The sequence below is a fragment of the Leucoraja erinacea genome, chromosome 13 (genome assembly GCF_028641065.1).
Source record: "Leucoraja erinacea ecotype New England chromosome 13, Leri_hhj_1, whole genome shotgun sequence".
NCBI lineage: Eukaryota > Metazoa > Chordata > Chondrichthyes > Rajiformes > Rajidae > Leucoraja > Leucoraja erinaceus.
Window position 1 is genome coordinate 53107799 of NC_073389.1, and position 21563 is coordinate 53129361.

Here is a 21563-nt window from a genome sequence, read left to right on the forward strand (position 1 = left end):
CCCCGCGATCTCCGGTTTCCTCCCACACTCCAAAGACGTGCAGGTTTGAAGGTCAATTGGCTTGGTATAATTGCAGATTGACCGCAGTGTTTGTAGGACAGTGTTAGCGTGCGGGGATCGCTGGTCGGCACGGACTCGACGGGCCGATGGGCCTCTTTCCGCGCTGTATCTCTAAACTAAACTAAACTGCTGCAGGTAAATGCGAAGAGAAATGGTGAGGTTCAGTCTACAGTGCAGGAACGGGGTACTGATTGGGGATGATCAGCTACGATCACATTGAATGCCGGTACTGGCTCGAAGGGCCGAATGGCCTACTCCTGCATCTATTGTCTATTGTGCCCACTGCCGAACCTGGCGTCTACAGCATTGGCATCACCACCAACCAACAGTGACAGGTGACACCCAAGAGAAACAAAGGCTGGAGTCACTCTGCGGGTCAGGCAGCATCTCTGGAATATAGGAAATAGGTGACATATCAGGGCGGGACCCTTCTTCGGACTGTGTCAGTAGAAAGGGAAACGAGAGATGGAGACGGTGATATAGAGAGAGAGATATAGAACATGAAAGATTTGCAAATAAAGTAAAGGTAATCAGGGAAAGTTGGAGCCCACAATGGTCCATTGTTGGCTGTAGGCTAGGTGGCAAGGGGAGGCAGGAGATGAGGAGGAATTTCTTTAGTCAGAGGGTGCTGAATCTGTGGAGGCCAAGTCAGTGGACATTTGTAAGGTGGAGACTGGTAGGTTCCTGATTAGCAAAGGTATCAGGGGTTATGGGGTGAAGGCAGGAGAATGGGGTTGAGAGGGAAAGATAGATCAGCCGTGATTGAATGGCGGAGTAGACTTGATGGGCCTTATAGAAACGTACAAAATTCTTAAGGGGTTGGACAGGCTAGATGCAGTAAGATTGTTCCCGATGTTAATGAAGTCCAGGACAAGGGGTCACAGTTTAAGGATAAAGGGGAAATCTTTTAGGACCGAGATGAGAAAAACATTTTTCCCCACAGATCTCTGGAATTCTCTGCCACAGAAGGTAGTTGAGGCCAGTTCATTGGCTATATTTAAGAGGGAGTTAGATGTGGCCCTTGTGGCTAAAGGGATCAGGGGGTATGGAGCGAAGGCAGCAACAGGATACTGATTTGGATGATCAGCCATGATCATATTGAATGGCGGTGCAGGTTCAAGGGCCGAATGGCCTATTCCTGCACCTATTTTCTAAGTTTCTATGAATGGCCTTATTCAGCTTCAATAACTTATGGCGATTGGGGGCAAATGAATGGCAGAGCCGTGAGCGGGCGGTGTGGAACTCTTCTCGGAGAGAGGAGGAGGAGGAGGAGGAGAACGTCTTCGATACAAGCGTAATCGAGTAGATTTCGCAGAGGAGGAGAGAAATTGTTCCTCTCCGAGATTTGGTAACGGCGGGGGGGGAGGCGGGTGTATTGTGGGAATTACGGTAGCTGTGACGTCCAGCTGATCGCTGCCCTAGTTTCTCCTTACCTGTAGCCAGCCAGAATATTCATCAGCGTCGATTTGCCGGCTCCCGAGGGACCCATGATGGCAATGAGCTCTCCGCTGTTAAACCTGCCCGAGATGCCCTTCAGCAGAGTCTTGTAACCTTCCAGACAGCAAGGAGAGGGAGTGTGAAAACTTCTAAACAAAAATCGGTCACTGCGTTCATTTACAGGGTGACAGGTGACAAAGTCAACACAAAAACTTCGAAGGAAGACGCAAAATGCTGGGCTAACTCAGCGGGACAGGCAGCATCTATTTCTGGAGAGAAGGAATGGGTGACGTTTCGGGACGAGACCCTTCTTCAGACTGGTTAGGGTTAAGGGCCTGTCCCACTTGGAGATTTTTATCGGCGACTGCCGGCATCATTGACTGACGCATCAGGTGACCGAAAAATACGTGGCGTGGCGCAGCGTGATGACGTAGGACGCGCGGTGTTTTTTCTTTTGTCGCGGCTGGATTTTGAAACGTTCAAAATCTTTTGGCGACACTGATATGACGCCGGCAGTTGCCGAAACAAATCGCCAGGTGGGACAGGCCCTTTAGTCTTTCACCCAACAAACAGCCCGTGTTTCTTTTATCATCGTTACCTTGTTGCACGTCTCTCATTCTTGTTCTTTTACATCATTGTCTATATCTCTGATAAAAATGTAAAAGGAAAAGTGTGTGTGTGTGTGTGTGTGTGTGTGTGTGTGTCTCTCTCTCTCGTTGGTCGGCGCGGACTCGGTGGGCAATTTACATTTATACCAAGCCAATTAACCTACAAACCTGCGCGTCTCAGGGCTCTGACTTTGACTCTGACATCGGTGGGAGAGGGAAGTGCAGGGGAGAGATAAGTTTTTTTGCCTTCCATCACAGCGAGGAGGAGATTCGCTGTGATGGATGTCTGTGTAAATTGTGTTGTGTCTTGGGTCTTTTTTTCTTGTATGTATGACTACAGAAACAACATTTCACTTGAGCCTCTATGAGGTTCAAGTGACAAATAAATTGTATTGTATTGTATTGTATCTCTCGCTTCCCTTTCCCGTGACTTTCAGTCTGAAGAAGGGTCTCGACCCGAAACGTCACCCTTTCCTCCTCGCCGGAGATGTCGCCTGTCCCACCCAGTTGCTCCAGCTTTTTGTGTCTAACCTCAGTTTAAAGTTCCTACCCTTGCAAGACAAATCCTCGTAGGTGATCAATGTCAAAGCTTCCACTGCCCTCCAAGAAGGAGAATATTACCGCAGTAGAAAAAAAAAATTCCCCTTGAGAATGACACTTCACAACACGTGCAAGGAAATTTGTATTATTCCAAAGTCTTTTCATTACTGAGGTTTAGTTTAGTTTTCATTTTAGTGATACAGCACGGAAATGGGCGGAACGGTGGCGCAGCGGTAGTTGCTGTCTTACAGCGCTAGATTCCATGTGGTTCCATCCTGACTACGGGTGCTGTCTGTACGGAGTTTGCACGTTCTCCCCGTGACCAGCATGGGTTTTCTCCGAGATCCACACTCCAAAGACGCGCAGGTTTGTAGGTTAATTGGCTTGGTATAAATGTAAATTGCCCACCGAGTCCGCGCCGACCAACGAGAGAGAGAGAGACACACACACACACACACACACTTTTCCTTTTACATTTTTATCTACAAACATGTACGTCCTTGGAATGTGGGGGGAAACTGGAAAAAACCCACTCGGGTCACGGGGAGAACATACTAACTCCGTTTGGATGGAACGCGGATCTCTGGCGCTGTAAGGCAACAACTCTACCGCTGAGCCACCTTGCCGCCCCATGCACTGAATGTTGTATCATAGAAACATAGAAACATAGAAAATAGGTGCAGGATTAGGCCATTCGGCCCTTCGAGCCTGCACCGCCATTCAATATGATCATGGCTGATCATCCAACTCAGTATCCCGTTCCTGCCTTCTCTCCATACCCCCTGATCCCTTTAGCCACAAGGGCCAAATCTAACCCCCTCTTAAATATAGCCAATGAACTGTGGCCTCAACTACCTTCTGCGGCAGAGAATTCCACAGATTCACCACTCTCGGTGTAAAAAATGTTTTCCTCATCTCGGTCCTAAAAGATTTCCCCCTTATCCTTAAACTGCGTGACCCCTTGTTCTGGACTTCCCCAACATCGGGAACAATCTTCCTGCATCTAGCCTGTCCAACCCTTTAAGGATTTTGTAAGTTTCTATAAGATCCCCCCTCAATATTCTAAATTCTAGCGAGTATCCTTCATCTGTGGACGGCTTGTGGATAGTCCCTTCTTTCACTGGCTAGCACGCAAAAAAAAGCTTTTCGCCCTACTTCCATGTACGTGAGAATAAACTGAACATGTGACAAGAATAAGTCAATACCAATACCAACTCCAATAATCTCTTGGCTCGAGGCAGACAGCTGGAGGTCACTGCAGGTCATTGACCCACTTCTCCAAAGCCTACCCAGTGGCGTTGACTCTCTGTCACTGCACATAGAGTGCATAGTTTAATAACTCGCGCCCATAGCCTGGTTCGGGAACAGCTCCATCCAAGACCGCGAGGAATTACAGCGAATTGTGGACAGTTGCAGCCCAGACCATCGCACAGACCGACCTCCCTTCCATTGACTCCATCTCCACCCCGCGCTGCCTCGGCAAGGCCAGCAGCATCATCAAGGACCAGCCGCACCCCGGCCACTCCCTCTTCTCCCCTCTCCCATCGGACAAGAGGTACAGAAGTGTGAAAACGAACGCACACCTCCAGATTCAGGGACAGTTTCTTCCCAGCTGTGATCAGGCAACTGAACCATCCCACCACAGCCAGAGAGCAGTGCTGAACTACTATCTACCTCATTGGTGACCCTCGGACTATCCTTGATTGGACTTTGCTGGCTTTACCTTGCACTAAACGTCATTCCCTTATCATGTATCTGTACATGATATGGTAAATGGCTCGATTGTATGTACTGTACTCGATGTACTGTCTTTCCGCTGACTGGTTAGCACGCAACAAAAGCTTTTCACTGTACCTCGGTACACGTGACAACAAACTAGACTGAACTATAAACACTCAGTTCTTCAATCTCCCATTTCGTCTCGCACGGATCAGTTTGTAGCAGAATGGTGGGGGCTCGACAGTAAATGAGAAATGATCCCTTCCTTGATCAGTCGAGATACAAGGAACTGCAAATGCTGGTTTGCAAAATAAAAATTCACAAAGTGCTGGAGTAACTCAGTGGGTCTGGCAGCATCTCTGAAGAACATGGATGGGTGATGTTTCGGGTTGAGACCCTTCTTCGGGACAAAGCCTGGCAAGTAACGGGTATATTGCCAGTCCTTCCTCTCATCCAGCTTTCTGTCCTACCCCCCCCCCCCCCCCCCCCCCCCCCCCCCCCCCCCCCCCCCCCCCCCCCCCCACAATCAGTCTGAAGAAGGTTCCCGACCCGAGGCAGCACCTAACCATGTTCTTGAGTTGCGAGTCTATAGAATTCTCTGCCTCAGAGGGCGGTGGAGGCCGGTTCTCTGGATACTTTCAAGAGAGAGCTAGATAGGGCTCTTACAGATAACGGAGTCAGGGGATATGGAGAGAAGGCAGGAATGGGGTACTGATTGTGGGTGATCAGCCATGAATGGGTCGAAGGGCCCATTAGCCTACCCCTGCACCTATTGTCTATTGTTCTCCAGAGATGCTGCCTGACCCACTGAGTTACTCCAGTATTTTGTGTCCTTTCTCATTATGTTCAAAAGCTCACGTTTTTGGAGTAGAGTTAGGCCATTCGGCCCATTGAGTCCACTCCGCCATTCAATCATGGCTGATCTCTGCCTCCTAATCCCATTTTCCTGCCTTCTCCCCATAACCCATTGACACCCGTTCTAATCAAGAACTTGTCTATCTCTGCCTTAAAAATATACTGCACAATGACTTGGCCTCCACAGCCCTCTGTGGCAATGAGTTCCACAGATTAACTACCCTCTAAAGAAATTCCTCCTCACCTTTCTAAAAGAGCACCCTTTAATTCTGAGGCTGTGACCTCTGGTCCTAGACTCTCCCACCAGTGGAAACACCCTCTCCACATCCACTCTATCTATGCCTTTCATTATTCTGTAAGTTACAATGAGGTCCCCCCTCAACCTTCTAAACTCCAGTGAGTAGAGGCCCAGTGCTGTCAAACACTCATCACATACAAAATAGGTGCAGGAGGAGGCCATTCAGCCCTTCGAGCCAGCACCACAATTCGTTGTGATCATGACTGATCATCGCAAATCAATAACCTGTGCCTGCCTTCTCCCCATATCCCTTGACTCCACTAGCCCCTAGAGCTCTATCTAACTCTCTCTTAAATCCATTCAGTGATTTGGCCTCCACTGCCCTCTGTGGCAGGGAATTCCACAAATTCACAACTCTCTGGGTGAAAACGTTTTTTCTCACCTCAGTCTTAAATGGCCTCCCTTTTATTCTAAGACTGTGTGGCCCCTGGTTCTGGACTCGCCCAACATTGGGAACATTTTTCCTGCATCTAGCTTGTCCAGTCCTTTTATAATTTTACATGTTTCTATAAGAACCCCCCCCCCTCATCCTTCTAAACTCCAGTGAATACAAGCCTAGTCTTTTCAATCTTTCCTCATTTGACAGTCCCGCCATCCCAGGGATCAATCTCGCGAACCTACGCTGCACTGCCTCAATCACAAGGATGTCCTTCCTCAAATTAGGAGAGTAAAACTGTACACAGCCCGATACAACTGCAGAAGAGTTTAGTAATGGTTCCTCTCATCGCGCAGAGTTTAGTTGAGAGATACAGCCTGGAAACGCCCACCGAGTCCGCGCCGACCATCGTGTGTGTAGGACAGCGTTAATGTGCGGGGATCGCTGGTCAGTGCGGACTCGGTGGGCCGAAGGGCCTGTTTCCGCCCTGTATCTCTCAACTAAACATCGCGGGACGAAGGACACATTCCTGCACTGCACTGTCATGTGTAGGGAGGAGCTGCAGTCGCTGGTTTAAACCGAAGATAGACGGAAAAAAACTGGAGTAACTTAACGGGAACTAGTCTGAAGAAGGGTCTCGACGCAACACGTCAGCCATTCCTTCTCCCCAGAGATGCTGCCTGTCCCGCTGAGTTACTCCAGTGCTGTTGTATGTTATATGGCCAGAGAGCAGCTGGGAGCTGGGTTACTGCCAGCTGCTCATCAATACAAAAGCAATGAAGAATAATGGATAGATCGCGCTCTCCAACGGCCCGACTCAGAGATTAGACGCTGACAGCCAGAGGCTTGGGCTGTCACCCTTTGCCCAGTAGGGGGGGGGGGGGGGGGGGGCTAACATCCCACTTCACACAGCACCTCTGCTTTGCTTTGCAAACGTTTGTTTTCGATTATTGCTATGACTGCATAGTTGAGAGGGATGATTATTATATTATAAAGGACTGTGCGTGCCATCCCACTGCGCGTGGACTCGTGGCTCAGTGGAGCTCGCTGATGTGTTTATCGCAGACCCAGGGAAATAATGCTTGTCTGTTGATTAGCCAACCCCACTCAGTCCTGCACAGCGACATTTTTACTGACTCCGATCTACGACCAGTCGTAAGGGCCTGTCCCACATAGGTGATTTCTTAATTGACTGCCAGCAACTAGGACAATGGAATTCACCAAAGTCAGCACCAGCGACAACCTATGTCACCTGGCGACAACCCACAACAGCACAAATTGTCCCCACTGTCGTCGAAAACGTTACAACAGGTTGAACATTTTTCGGCAGTCGCCTGTTGTCGCCTAAAAAAAAAAAAATCGCCCAAGTGGGACAGTCCCATTAGTGTCTACGACTCAAGTTAGGAAAAGGGGAAGTACAACAAGATCTGGGGGGTCCTTGTTCATCAGTCACTGAATGCAAGCATGCAGGTACAGCAGGCAGTGAAGAAAGCGAATGGCATGTTGGCCTTCGTAAAAAGAGGAGTTGAGTATAATAATAATAATAATACATTTTATTTATGGGCGCCTTTCAAGAGTCTCAAGGACACCTTACAAAAATTTAGCAGGTAGAGGAAAAACATGCAAGGGGAATGAAATAAATAGTAGAGACATGACTAGTACACAAAGTAAATACAGAATTCAATACAAAACACAATATGAGGCAATTCATGCACAGATGAAAAGGGACGGGGACGTGGGGCTAAGGATAGGCAGAGGTGAAGAGATGGGTCTTGAGGCGGGACTGGAAGATGGTGAGGGACATGGAATTGCGGATCAGTTGGGGGAGGGAGTTCCAGAGCCTGGGAGCTGCCCTGGAGAAGGCTCTGTCCCCAAAACTGCGGAGGTTGGACTTGTGGATGGAGAGGAGACCGGCTGATGTGGATCTGAGGGATCGTGAGGGTTGGTAGGGGGAGAGGAGGGCAGTGAGATATGGGGGGGGCCAGATGGTGGAGGGCTTTGTGGGTGAGGATCAGGATTTTGTAGGTGATCCGGTGGGAGATGGGAAGCCAGTGAAGTTGTTTGAGGACTGGAGTGATGTGATGCCAGGATTTGGTGTGGGTGATGAGTCGGGCGGCTGCGTTCTGGACCAGTTGGAGTCGATTGATGTAGGTGGAGCTGATGCCAAGGAGAAGTTAGTTGCAGTAGTCCAGTCGGGAGGAGATGAAGGCATGGATGAGTCTTTCAGCAGCGGGCGGTGTGAGAGAGGGTCTGAGTTTGGCGATGTTGCGGAGATGAAAGAAGGAGGTTTTAATGACATGGCGGATGTGAGGCTCAAGGGAGAGGGTGGAATCAAAGATCATGCCAAGGTTGCGGGCCTGGGGAGATGGGGAGACAGTGGTGCCGTCGATGGTGAGAGTGGGGTTATTGATTTTGCCGAATGTGGCTTTGGAGCCTATGAGTATAGGAGCAAAGAGGTCCTTCTGCAGTTGTACAGGGCCCTAGTGAGACCACACCTGGAGTATTGGGTGCAGTTTTGGTCCCCTAATTTGAGGAAGAACTTTCTTGCTATTGAGGGAGTGCAGCGTAGGTTTACAAGGTTAATTCCCGGGATGGCGGGACTGTCATATGCTGAGAGAATGGAGCGGCTGGGCTTGTACACTCTGGAGTTTAGAAGGATGAGGGGGGATCTTATTGAAGCGTATAAGACTGTTAAGGGTTTGGACACGCTAGAGGCAGGAAACATGTTTCCGATGTTGGGGGAGTCCAGAACCAGGGGGCCACAGTTTAAGAATAAGGGGCAAGCCATTTAGAACGGAGTCGAGGAAACACTTTTTCTCACAGAGAGTTGAGGTGAGTCTGTGGAATTCTCTGCCTCAGAGGGCGGTGGAGGCCGGTTCGCTGGATACTTTCCAGAGAGAGCTCGAGAGGGCTCTTAAAAATAGCGGGGTCGGGGATATGGGGAGAAGGCAGGAACGGGGTACTGATTGGGGATGATCAGCTATGATCACATTGAAAGGCAGTGCTGGCTCCAAGGGCCGAATGGCCTACTCCTGCACCTATTGTCTATTGTGTATTGAAACTTTGTTGTATGTATGTACAATGACAATAAAGTGTGTTATTATCATCATCACAGATGCTGCCCGACCCACTGAGTTCCTCCAGCACTCTCCGAACACCACCTGCCCTTTAGATATCCGTGCAATAACACAACTCACCTTCACCGCAAGGGTGACACCAAAAGAAATAACATTTATGTTTTATATTCCATCACCATTAAGTATTTTATGTACACACCAGAGATACGGGTTAATTTTCCAGTAATTTGAAAGACGAGCAGATTAGGGATTTAAATAAATCGGAATTTGTATTAAATAATTTTTAAAAATAGGAGCATGGGAGAGAGTGTTGCAGGATCTCCTGTGTACGTGAGAGACAAGCAGATACAGGGCTGGGGGCAACACAGGGCTGGAATCAGCCCCTGTCATGCTGGATGTGTGCAGGAAGGAACTGCAGCTGCTGGTTTAAACCGAAGATAGACACAAAAAGCTGGTGTAACTCAGCGGGACAGGCAGCATCTCTGGAGAGAAGGAATGGGTGACGTTTGGGGTCGAGACCCTTCTTCAGGCTGGCTAATAGTGTTGTACACTGTTTGACAGGTGCAGGCACCCAGTTAAATTAATCCTGTTGGTCATAACAGCAGGTCCCTGTGTCTCTGTCTGTCACTCTCTGTCTGTCTCTCTCTCGCTCTCTCTCCCTCTCTCCCCCTCCCCATTCCTCTCCCCATCCACCTCTGCCTACATCGCCCTCACCTTCCCCCTACATTTACACACAGAGACACACACACACACACACAGAGATACACACACACACAGAAACACACACTGACAGAGATACACACACACTCAGAGACACACACACACACAGAAACACACACTGACAGAGATACACACACACACTCAGAGACATACACACACACACAGAAACACACACTGACAGAGACACACTGACAGAGAGACACACTGACAGAGAGACACACGCACACACACACATACAGAAACACACATACAGAAACACACATACAGAAACACACACACACACACAGACACACACACACATACAGAAACACACATACAGAAACACACATACACACAGACACACAGAGACACACACGCACACAAACACACATGCACAGAAACACACACAGACAGACACAGACACAGACACAGACACAGAGACACACACACACAGAGACACACACACACAGAGACACACACACACACAGAGACACACGCACACGCTTGTCTCAAACCCCTCTCCTCCCAAAATACATCGCTGCATCTCTTCGCCCCGGCAACAGGGATGAAGCTGATCAGTTGCTGTTGAGCATATCGGGAGGGTAACTATCGTACACTGCCCGCTTGTAACCTCGCTAGCAGCTGCGGTGATGCATTTATGCTGCACTGCACCTGATTACAGCATCGATCCCTCCCAGAATAGAAGATGCCTTTGGTACCAGCTCTTATTTTTAGAATGATGCAAGAAGCAGAAGACCCCAAAATCTGGCAGGAACAATAATCTAAAACAGAATGAAGAAGGGTCTCGACCCGAAACGTCACCCATTCCTTCTCTCCAGAGATGCTGCCTGCCCCACTGAGTTACTCCAGCATTTTGTGCCTACCTTCAGTCTAAAACAGATATGTTTATTTTAAAGACACAACGCGGAAACAGGACCTTTGGACCACCGAGTCCGCACCGACCAACGATACCCGCACGAGAACACTATCCTACACACACCAAGGACAATTTTACCGAAGCCAATTAATGAACAATCCTTTACGTCTTTGGAGTGTGAAGGGAAACTGAACCTTCAGCCCACCAAGTCCATGCCAACCATCGATCACTGTGTTATCCCACTCTCTCATTCATCGTGTTTCGTCTTTCCGCTGACTGGTCAGGACGCAACTAAAAGCTTTTCACTGTACCTCGGTACACGTGACAATAAACTAAACTGAAACTGAAACATGAGGAATCGAATATAGGAGCAAAGAGGTCCTTCTGCAGCTGTACAGAGCTCTAGTGAGACCACACCTGGAGTATTGTGTGCAGTTTTGGTCCCCTAATTTGAGGAAGGACATTCTTGCTATTGAGGGAGTGCAGCGTAGGTTTACAAGGTTAATTCCCGGGATGGCGGGACTGTCATATGCTGAGAGAATGGAGCGGCTGGGCTTGTACACGCTGGAATTTAGAAGGATGAGAGGATATCTCATTGAAAAATATAAGATTTTTAAGGACTTGGACACACTAGAGGCAGGAAACATGTTCCCGATGTTGGGGGAAGTCCAGAACCAGGGGCCACAGTTTAAGAATAAGGAATAAGCCATTTAGAACGGAGACAAGGAAACACTTTTTCCTCACAGAGAGTTTTGAGTCTGTGGAATTCTCTGCCTCAGAGGGCGGTGGAGGCAGGTTCTCTGGATGCTTTCAAGAGAGAGCTAGATAGGGCTCTTAAAAATAGCGGAGTCAGGGGATATGGGGAGAAGGTGGGAACGGGATACTGATTGTGGATGATCAGCCATGATCACAGTGAATGGCGGTGCTGGCTCGAATGGCCGAATGGCCTACTCCTGCACCTATTGTCTATTGTTTGTAGGTTTAATCGGCTTCAGTAAAAATTGTATAAATTGTCCCGAGTGTGTAACGTGCGCTAGTGTAACGGGGATCACTATTCGGCGCAGAAAGGTACAGAAGTGTGAAAACACACACCTCCAGATTCAGGAACAGTTTCTTCCCAGCTGTTATCAGGCAGCTGAATCCTCCCACCACAACCAGAGAGCAGTGCTGAACTACTATCTACCTCATTGGTGACCCTCGGACTATCTTTGATCGGACTTTACCTTGGACTAAATGTTATTCCCTTATCATGCATCTGTACACTGTGGACGGCTCGATTGTAATCATGTGTTGTCTTTCCGCTGACTGGTTAGCACGCAACAAAAGCTTTTCACTGTACCTCGGTACACGTGACAATAAACCACCTGAACTGTATGTAGGCTGATTTTTTTTTTAATGACACTGTAGGTACAAGGAACAGTCAATGCTGCTTTACCTAATAAAAAGACACAAAGTGCTGGAGTAACTCACCAGGTCAGGCAGCATCTCTGGAGAACACGTATGGGTGACATTTCAGGTCGGGACCTTTCTTCAGTCTTTGGAAAGGTCACCTATCCATGTCCTCCAGAGATGCTGTCTTACTGTCTCTGACTACATTCTATCTCTATCCCCCCCTCCCCCAACTCCCCTGACATCAGTCTGAAGAAGGGTCTCGACCCAAAACGTCACCCATTTCTTCTCTCCAGCCAGAGATGTTACCTGTCCCGCTGAGTTACTCCAGCATTTTGTGTCTTTTTTTTTTTTTTCTAAACAAAAATAGGGCTGAAGGGCCTGTTCCCGCAATGTCTTTGTATCTGTATCAACCCATTATCTGATACATTCCAACATGTACACAGTAATGCCCCTGTCCCACTTAGGAAACCTCTGGAGACTTTGCGCCCCCCCCACCCAAGGTTTCCGTGCGGTTCCCGGAGGTTGCAGGTGGTTGCCGGAGGTTGCAGGTGGTGGAAGCAGGTGGGGAGACTGACAAAAACCTCCGGGAACCGTACGGAAACCTTGGGTGGGGGCGCAAAGTCTCCAGAGGTTTCCGTTCAGGTTTCCTAAGTGGGACAGGGGCATAACATTGATACAGACTTTTTGCAATGTATAGATGTGCACACTATAACACAAATAGACTCCTTATAATCAGGTGGTCTCTCAAATGTTGTCCACCCACTGTGGAGCCCATCCCTCAACATCAGTAATTAGTTGAGTGGGAAAGAACTGCAGATGCTGGTTTAAATCGAAGGCAGACACAAAGTGCTGGAGTAACTCAGCGGGACAGGCAGCATCTCTGGAGAGAAGGAATGGGTGACGTTTCGGGTCGAGACCTTTCTTCAGACTGATGTCGGGGGAGTGGGCGGGACACAGAGATAGATTGTAGTCGGTGACAGTAATGCCCCTGTCCCACTTAGGAAACCTGAACGGAAACCTCTGGAGACTTTGCGCTCCACCCAATGTTTCCATTGCGGTTCCCGGAGGTTTTTGTCAGTCTCCCTACCTGCTTCCACTCCCTGCAACCTCCGGCAACCACCTGCAACCTCCGGGAACCGCACGGAAACCTTGGGTGGGGGCGCAAAGTCTCCAGAGGTTTCCGTTCAGGTTTCCTAAGTGGGACAGGGGCATAAGACTGGTGGGGGAGAACTGGGAAGGGGGAGGGGGAGGGGGATGGAGAGAGAGGGAAAGCAAGGTGCTATTTGAAGTTAGAGAAGTCGATGTTCATACCGCTGGGGTGTAAGCTGCCCAAGCGAAATACGAGGTGCTGCTCCTCCAATTTGCGTTGGGCCTCACTCTGACAATGGAGGAGGCTCAGGACAGAAAGGTCAGGTTGGGAATGGGAGGGGGAGTTGAAGTGCTGAGCATCCTACCTGATCTCATAGCAAAAGGATTTGAGTAGAGGAGCAGGGAGTTTCTACTGCAGTTGTACAGGGTCTTGGTGAGACCACACCTGGAGTATTGCGTACAGTTTTGGTCTCCAAATCTGAGGAAGGACATTATTGCCATAGAGGGAGTGCAGAGAAGGTTCACCAGACTGATTCCTGGGATGTCAGGACTGTCTTATGAAGAAAGACTGGATAGACTTGGTTTATACTCTCTAGAATTTAGACTATTGAGAGGGGATCTTATAGAAACTTACAAAATTCTTAAGGGGGTTGGACAGGCTAGATGCAGGAAGATTGTTCCCGATGTTTTGGCGAAGTCCAGGACAAGGGGTCACAGCTTAAGGACAAGGGGGAAATCCTTTAAAACCGAGATGAGAAGAACTTTTTTCACACAGAGAGTGGTGAATCTCTGGAATTCTCTGCCACAGAGGGTCGTTGAGGCCACACAGTTCATTGGCTATATTTAAGAGGGAGTTAGATGTGGCCCTTGTGGCTAAGGGGATCAGAGGGTATGGAGAGAAGGCAGGTACGGGATACTGAGTTGGATGATCTGCCATGATCATATTGAATGGCGATGCAGGCTCGAAGGGCCGAATGGCCTACTCCTGCACCTTATAACCATATAACAATGACAGCACGGAAACAGGCCATCTCGGCCCTACAAGTCCGTGCTGAACAACCTAATTTCTATGTTTCTATCTCCCAGTCACTCAGCACTTTCACGGCCCGAAACGTCACCCGTTCCTTCCCTCCATGGATGCTGCCTGTCCCGGTGAGTTACTCCAGCATTTTGTGACTACCAGCAATTAGTTGAGAATGGGTTGGGAATCCAATATTCCTACTTCCCACTGTTGCATCCCACGTCCATCCAGCTCAATCCAACCCCAGCACTAAACATCCACAGTCCATTGTGTCGGAAGGAACTGCAGATGCTGGTTTAAAAAAAACCGAAGATAGAGTAACTCAGCGGGACAGGCAGCATCTCTGGAGAGAAGGAATGGGCGGTGCCCATTCCTTCTCTCCAGAGATGCTGCCTGTCCCGCTGAGTTACTCCAGCTTTTCTGCGCCCTCCCCCAATGTCCATACCTTTCTTCTTCCACCAGGGGCCCTCGGAGACGGAGTAGGACAGGTCCTGGAACTCGATGGAAACGGCCAGCCTCTTGGGCAGGTAGGAGAAGCGGTGTGGGTCCATCACCTTGTTCTCCACTTTCTTCAGGTGCCCCTGGAAGAGGGGGACCTGCCGGGCCGCCGTGCCGTTGGAGACCACCTCGTCGACGGAGACGCACACGGACTTGCCATCCGCCATCCCTTCTGCAACGGCAACAAGACAATAGACAATGGGTGCAGGAGTAGGACATTCGGCCCTTCGAGCCAGCACAGCCATTCAATGTGATCGTGGCTGATCATCCCCAATCAGTACCCCGTTCCTGCCTTCTCCCCATATCCCCTGACTCTGGTATCTTTAAGAGCCCTATCTAGCTCTCTCTTAAGAGCCCTATCTAGCTCGCTCTCTTAAGAGCCATATAGAAACATAGAAACATAGAAATTAGGTGCAGGAGTAGGCCATTCGGCCCTTCGAGCCTGCACCGCCATTCAATATGATCATGGCTGATCATCCAACTCAGTATCCCGTACCTGCCTTCTCTCCATACCCGCTGATCCCCTTAGCCACAAGGGCCACATCTAACTCCCTCTTAAATATAGCCAATGAACTGGCCTCGACTACCCTCTGCGGCAGAGAGTTCCAGAGATTCACCACTCTCTGTGTGAAAAAGTTCTTCTCATCTCGGTTTTAAAGGATTTCCCCCTTATCCTTAAGCTGTGACCCCTTGTCCTGGACTTCCCCAACATCGGGAGCAATCTTCCTGCATTTAGCCTGTCCAACCCCTTAAGAATTTTGTAAGTTTCTATAAGATCCCCTCTCAATCTCCTAAATTCTAGGGAGTATAAACCAAGTCTATCCAGTCTTTCTTCATAAGACAGTCCTGACATCCCAGGAATCAGTCTGGTGAACCTTCTCTGCACTCCCTCTATGGCAATAATGTCCTTCCTCAGATTTGGAGACCAAAGCTGTACGCAATACTCCAGGTGTGGTCTCACCAAGACCCTGTACAACTGCAGTAGAACCTCCCTGCTCCTATACTCAAATCCTTTTGCTATGAAAGCTAACATACCATTCGCTATCTAGCTCTCTCTTAAGAGCCCTATCTTTAAGAGCCCTATCTAGCTCTCTTAAGAACCCAATCTAGCTCTCTCTTAAGAGCTCTATCCAGCTCTCTCTTAACAGTCCAATCTAACTATCTCTTAAGAGCCCTATCTAGCCCTCTCTCTAGCTGACCCTCGATTAGGTTCAACGTTCTTCTGAAGATTCAAAGGTGCCTAGGTTCTAGGAGAAGAATCAGGCTATTCGGGACAATTTATAAGTTCACAAGTTATAGGAGTAGAATTAGGCCATTCGGCCCATCAACTGTCCTCCGCCATTCAATCCTGGCGGATCTAACTTTCCCTTTCAACCTCATTCTCCCCCCTTCTCCCCATAACCCCCGACACCCGTACTAATCATCAATCTACCTAACTCTGCCATAAAAATATCAATTTCACATAAAGGGTGGTGAGTGCATGGAACAAGCTGGCTGAGGTGGTAATCAAAGCAGGGACAATAGACAACAGGTGCAGGAGTAGGCGATTTGGCCCTTTGAGCCAGCACCGCCACTCAATGTGATCATGGCTGATCATCCCCAAACAGTACCCAAGGACTATCCCAACATTTGAAAAAAAAAAACAGCTAGATAGAACAGGCTTGGAGGGATATGGACCAAACGTGGGCAGGTGGGACTAGGGCAGCTGGGACATGTTGACCGGTGTGGGCAAGTTGGGCTGAAGGGCCTGTTTCTACTCAGCATCACCCTGTGACTTGACCTCCACAGCTGTCTAACAATAGCATAGTTTGTTTAGAATTTCTTAACCATTCCCAGTACTCATGGTCTCTTGACCCATTTGATCTACAGGGAGGAACTGCAGATGCTGGTTTGTACCAAAGATAGACATCAAATGCTGGAGTAACTCAGCTGCAATGTCTATCTTCGGTAGGAAGAAGGGTTCTGACCTGAAACGTCACCCATCCTTTTTCTCCAGAGATGCTGCCTGGCCCACCAACTGTGTGTCTATCTTGTGACCCATTGACTTTGTTCAGAGACTGCATGCAAAAATCAAGAGGTTGGGTCTCGACCCCGAAACATTGACTCTTCATTTCCCTCTGCAGATGCTGCCCGACCCGCTGAATTTCCCCCAGCACCAAGGAACTCCAGATGTTGGTTGACACAAGAGGACACAAAATACTGGAAGAACTCAGCGGGTCAGGGAGCATCTCTAGAGACCAAGGATCATTGATATCTGAAGACCCAAAACGTCACCTATCCAAGTTCTCCAGAGATGCTGCCTGACCCGCTGAGTTACTCCAGCACTTTGTGTCCTCCAGCAGTTTATTTCTTGCCACACGCTGGAATCAATCAGGTAATTATTCAATTAGTCACGTATCTTAGAAACTGGCCCTTCGGCCCACCAAGCATGTGCTATCTATACTATACCCATTTTTTAAATTCTCTACTGCAACTCTGGGATTCTACCGCTCACTGAAGCCCATTCTCCTGCCTTCCCCCCCTGTAACCTTTGTCACCCTGTGCAGGAAGGAACTGCAGATGCTGGTTAAAAAAGCAAACATGCTGGAGTAACTCAGCTGGACAGGCAGCATCTCTGGAGAGAAGGAATGGGTGACGTTTCGGGTGGAGACCCTTCTTCAGACTTTCTTACTTTGTACTATCAGGAACCTGTCTATCTCTGCTTTAAAAAAAACCCTCTGTGGTTGTTACTCCAGCACTTTATTTATGTAAACCAGCACCTGCAGTTCCTTGTATCTCTCACATTTGCTTCTAAACCTCTTTAGAATAGGGTTGGGTTTTTTTTTAATGAAGCTACAAGGGGATAAATACAGCATTAAATATTGTTTTGCAATATCATTCCTTGTTTAATATTGATTACAGTAAACATTATTACATCAACGCTTGCAGCATTTTCCAGTTGCTCAGTTCTGCCTCCCCTTGCGGTTAAAATAAAAATAAGCAACGCACTGCCTCCAAGCGGGGGTTACTTTCGGTCAATGAAAACCAAACCGACAGCAGTGATGGAGCGGTTATCCTACTAACAATAATCAGAGCCGATTTCCAAAATCCTGCCAACTATTCAACACTTCAACGTTGCATCAAAACAGAAAATGCAAAACACAAGAGAAATAAAAATCTGCAAACAATGCACAAAATTGTAATGACTTTAAAAATATATATTATTATTAACAACGCTTTGATGAGATGAACAAAGGTCTATTAATACAAAGTGCGCTCGCTAACTGTATTGGAAGATGATACTCACCTCGATGTGACGCCTCGGATTTTTAAGATACAATTTTAAGCTTTTTTTTGCAAGAAACTTTATTTTAAACAACAAATGTGCAGAGATTGGGTCCAAGAGGAGACAATCAACACTGATTTAAACGTTGGCTTATCGAAGAGACGGGTGATGAAAGGCTAGGCAGCGTTTTCTTATCTTGCAACGTTTGCCAAGAGATTGTTCCTCTGGGTCGGTAACAACGCATCGACCCCTTTCTCACACAAAGACCTCTAAAGAGTAAAGAGAAATGACAGAACTCACCCGCACACAGGCTCAGCAATGTGGCAATTGAAGGATTTTTAAGCAGAGGGTAGAAATTTTGGGGGAGAGAAAAGAAAACTATATGGGAATTATTTTTTTTTTAAACAAAAATGATGCTTGGTTGCCTTCACCAATGGGCAGCAGAGCGCAGGATACAGGGACACCAGGTGAGACTGGTACCAAGAACATAAACAGAATGTGTCTCTGTCTCACATCTCTCTCTCGTCCAGTCTGTTTACCCTCTGCAGCTGCTGGCTGTTTGGCATCTGTTCCAACCAACCATCATGTCCAATGGGCGGAGGCAAACCTCAATGACCGCCTCCTCCCGCTTCTCCTTCATCCCTGCCCCTCCTCACCTTCATCCTCATCTCTATTTCCATCATTTTCTCTCCCTTCCTCTCCCCCCCCTCCTCTCCCCCCCCCCCCCCTCTTCTCCCCCTCCTCCCCTCCTCTCCCCCTCCTCCCCCTCCTCTCCCCCTCCTCCCCTCCTCTCCTCCCTCTCCCCTCGCCCCTCCTCCCCTCCTCTCCCTCCTCCCCTCCTCTCCCTCCTCCCCCTCTCCCCCCTCTCCCCCTCTCCCCCTCTCCTCCCCCTCTCCCCCTCTCCCCCTCTCCCCCTCTCCCCCTCCCCCCCTCTCCCCTCTCCCCCCTCTCAAACCCTCCCCCTCCTCTCTCCCCTCCTCTCCCCCTCTCTCCCCCTCCCCCCCTCTCCCCCCTCCTCCCCCCCTTTCTCTCCCCCTCTCTCCCCCCTTCTACCTCTCCCCCTTCTACCTCTCCCCCTCTCCCCCCTCTTCTCCCCCCCCCTCTCCCCCCTCTCTCCTCTTCTCCCCCCTCTCTCCTCTTCTCCCCCTCTCCCCCTCTCTCCTCCCCCCCCTCCTCTTCTCCCCCTCCCCCCTCTTCTCTCCTCCTCTTTCTCCCCCTCCCCCCTTCTCCCCCTCCCTCTCTTCTCCCTCCCCCCCCCCCCTCTTCTCCCCCTCTTCTCCCCCCCTCCCCCCTCTTCTCCCCCCCTTCCCCTTCCCGCCTTTCCACCCTCCTCCCCCCTTCCCCCCCCCCTACCCTCCCCCCGCTCCCCCTCCCCCTTTCTTCCACCCTCCCCCTCTCTCTTCCCCCTCACCCTTCCCCTCCCCGACTCCCTTCCCCCTTTTCTTCGCCCCACCCTCTGTCCCCTCTTTTCCAGAGAAGATTAGTTTTTGGCATGGAGTTTAGAGGCCAAAGTGCCTGTTCCCGTGTAAGGAGGAACTGCAGATACTGATTTCCGAAAATAGATACACAATGCTGGAGTAACTCAACGGGACCGGCATCAACTCTGGAGAGAAGGAATGGGTGACGTTTCTGCTCGAGACCCTTCTTCAGAGTGAAAGTCGTGGAGAGAGAAACTAGAGGTATGAAAAAGTACAGAACAAATCAGAGCCAGCACCGATGACCAAGGAGCCCACAATGGTCCATTGTTGGCTGTGGAAGAGGTGACAACGAAGAGATAGGTACTGAAACTAGTTCGACGACTAGGGTGAGGGAGGGGTCGAGAGAGAGAGAGGGGTTTCTTGAAATTAGAGAAATCGATATTCATACCCGCTGGGTTGTAGGTTGTGCAAGTGAATAGTTTCACTCTTGGAATCCCTACGTTAGCAATTTCCTTCTCTCCAGAGATGCTGCCTGATCTGCTGAGTAACACCAGCATTTTGTGTCTTATCTCCTGGGTCTATGGTGATGCCAGATTAGCTGTGTGCTACTGGTGATTATTTAGTTCAGTTTCGAGACAGCGTGCATACAGGCCCTTCGGCCCACCGAGTCCACACTGACCATCGATCACCCGTTCACACTAGTTTCACACTAGTGTGTGAAATCACCCGTTCACACCAGTGCAATCTTCCCTCCATTGACGAACTGTACACTGCAAGGGCCAGGAAGCGAGCGGGCAAGATCATCTCTGACCCCTCTCACCCTGGCCACTAACTCTTTGAATCACTTCCCTCTGGAAGGCGACTCCGGACTGTCAAAGCTGCCACAGCCAGACATAAAAACAGTTTTTATCCACGAGTAGTAGCTCTACTCAACAACCAAAAATCTGTAGCCTCCGTTTGCTCTGGTAGTTTATTTAATTCACATATTTAATCGATAATGTTTTATTATTAATGTTTAATATTTTAAGTGTCATTCCTGTCACTGTGTGTCATGTGTTTAAGAAAGAACTGCAGATGCTGGAAAAATTGAAGGTAGACAAAAATGCTGGAGAAACTCAGCGGGTGAGGCAGCATCTATGGAGCGAAGGAATGGGTGGCTTTTCAGGCCGAGACCCTTCTTCAGACTGTATGTCATGTTGTCGCTTGCGGGCGGAGCACCAAGGCAAATTCCTTGTATGTGACTACTTGGCCAATAAACTTATTCATCCATTCATTCATCTTAAGTTATCCCACCTTTTGCATCCACTCCCCACACATCAGGGGCAATTTACAGAGAGCCGAGTAACCTACAAACCCGCACGCCTTTGGAATGTGGGAGGAAACCGGAGCACCCGGAAATGAGAAAAATTAATATTCGCACGGCTGGGTTGAAAGCTGCCCGAGTGAAATATGAGGTGGTGTTCCTGTATCGTATCGTATCGTACTATGTACGTAGACAATGCACAATAGACAGTAGGTGCAGGAGTAGGCCATTCGGCCCTTGGAGCCAGCACCGCCATTCAATGTGATCATGGCTGATCATCCCCAATCAGTACCCCAATGAATATGTAGGAACTGCAGATGCTGGGTTTAAACCGAAGATAGACACAAAAAGCTGGAGTGACTCAGCAGGACAGGCAGCATCTCTGGAGGGAAGGAACGGATGTTGTTCTATGTGTTTAAGACGGAACTGCAGATGCTGGAAAATCGAAGGTACACAAAAATGCTGGAGAAACTCAGCGGGTGCAGCAGCATCTATGGAGTTCTATATTAAGTTTAGTTTTTACTTTAGAGATACAGCACGGAAACAGGCCCTTCGGCCCACTGAGTCCATGCCGACCAGCGCACACTAATACTATTGCTACACACGCCAGGGACAATTTACAGTGCCACCGAAGCTACAAACCTGCACGTCTTTGGAGTGTGGGAGGAAACCGAAGATCTCGGAGAAAGCCCACTCAGGTCATGGGGAGAACGTACAAACTCCGTACAGACAGCTCCCGTAGTCAGGATCGAACCCGGGTCTCTGCCGCTGCATTCACTGTAAGGCAGCGACTCTACCGCTGTGCTACAGGTGCTCCATGTCATGTGATGGCAGCAGATAGCACAGTAAACCACACATGTGGCAAAAAATGAAATGGAAAGTAAGCATGCAGGTACAGCAGGCAGTGAAGAAAGCGAATGGCACGCTGGCCTTTATAACACGAGGAATCGAATATAGGAGCAAAGAGGTCCTTCTGCAGTTGTACAGAGCCCTAGTGAGACCACACCTGGAGTATTGTGTGCAGTTTTGGT

General features: G+C 49.0%; 1 protein-coding gene across 1 annotated transcript in view; it reads right to left on the bottom strand.

The window, feature by feature from the left end:
- The window catches only part of abcg1 (ATP-binding cassette, sub-family G (WHITE), member 1), a 38001-nt gene extending 19709 nt beyond the window's left edge, over positions 1–18292 (bottom strand). The window contains exons 1-3 of the mRNA XM_055645242.1: positions 18112–18292; positions 14494–14718; positions 1494–1611 (exon numbers count right to left, since the gene is read on the bottom strand). Of these exons, the coding sequence (XP_055501217.1) occupies positions 1494–1611; positions 14494–14713 (338 nt within the window). The 5' untranslated portion in view covers positions 14714–14718; positions 18112–18292. The remainder of the gene's footprint in view (positions 1–1493; positions 1612–14493; positions 14719–18111) is intronic.
- Positions 18293–21563: the final 3271 nt, after the last annotated feature.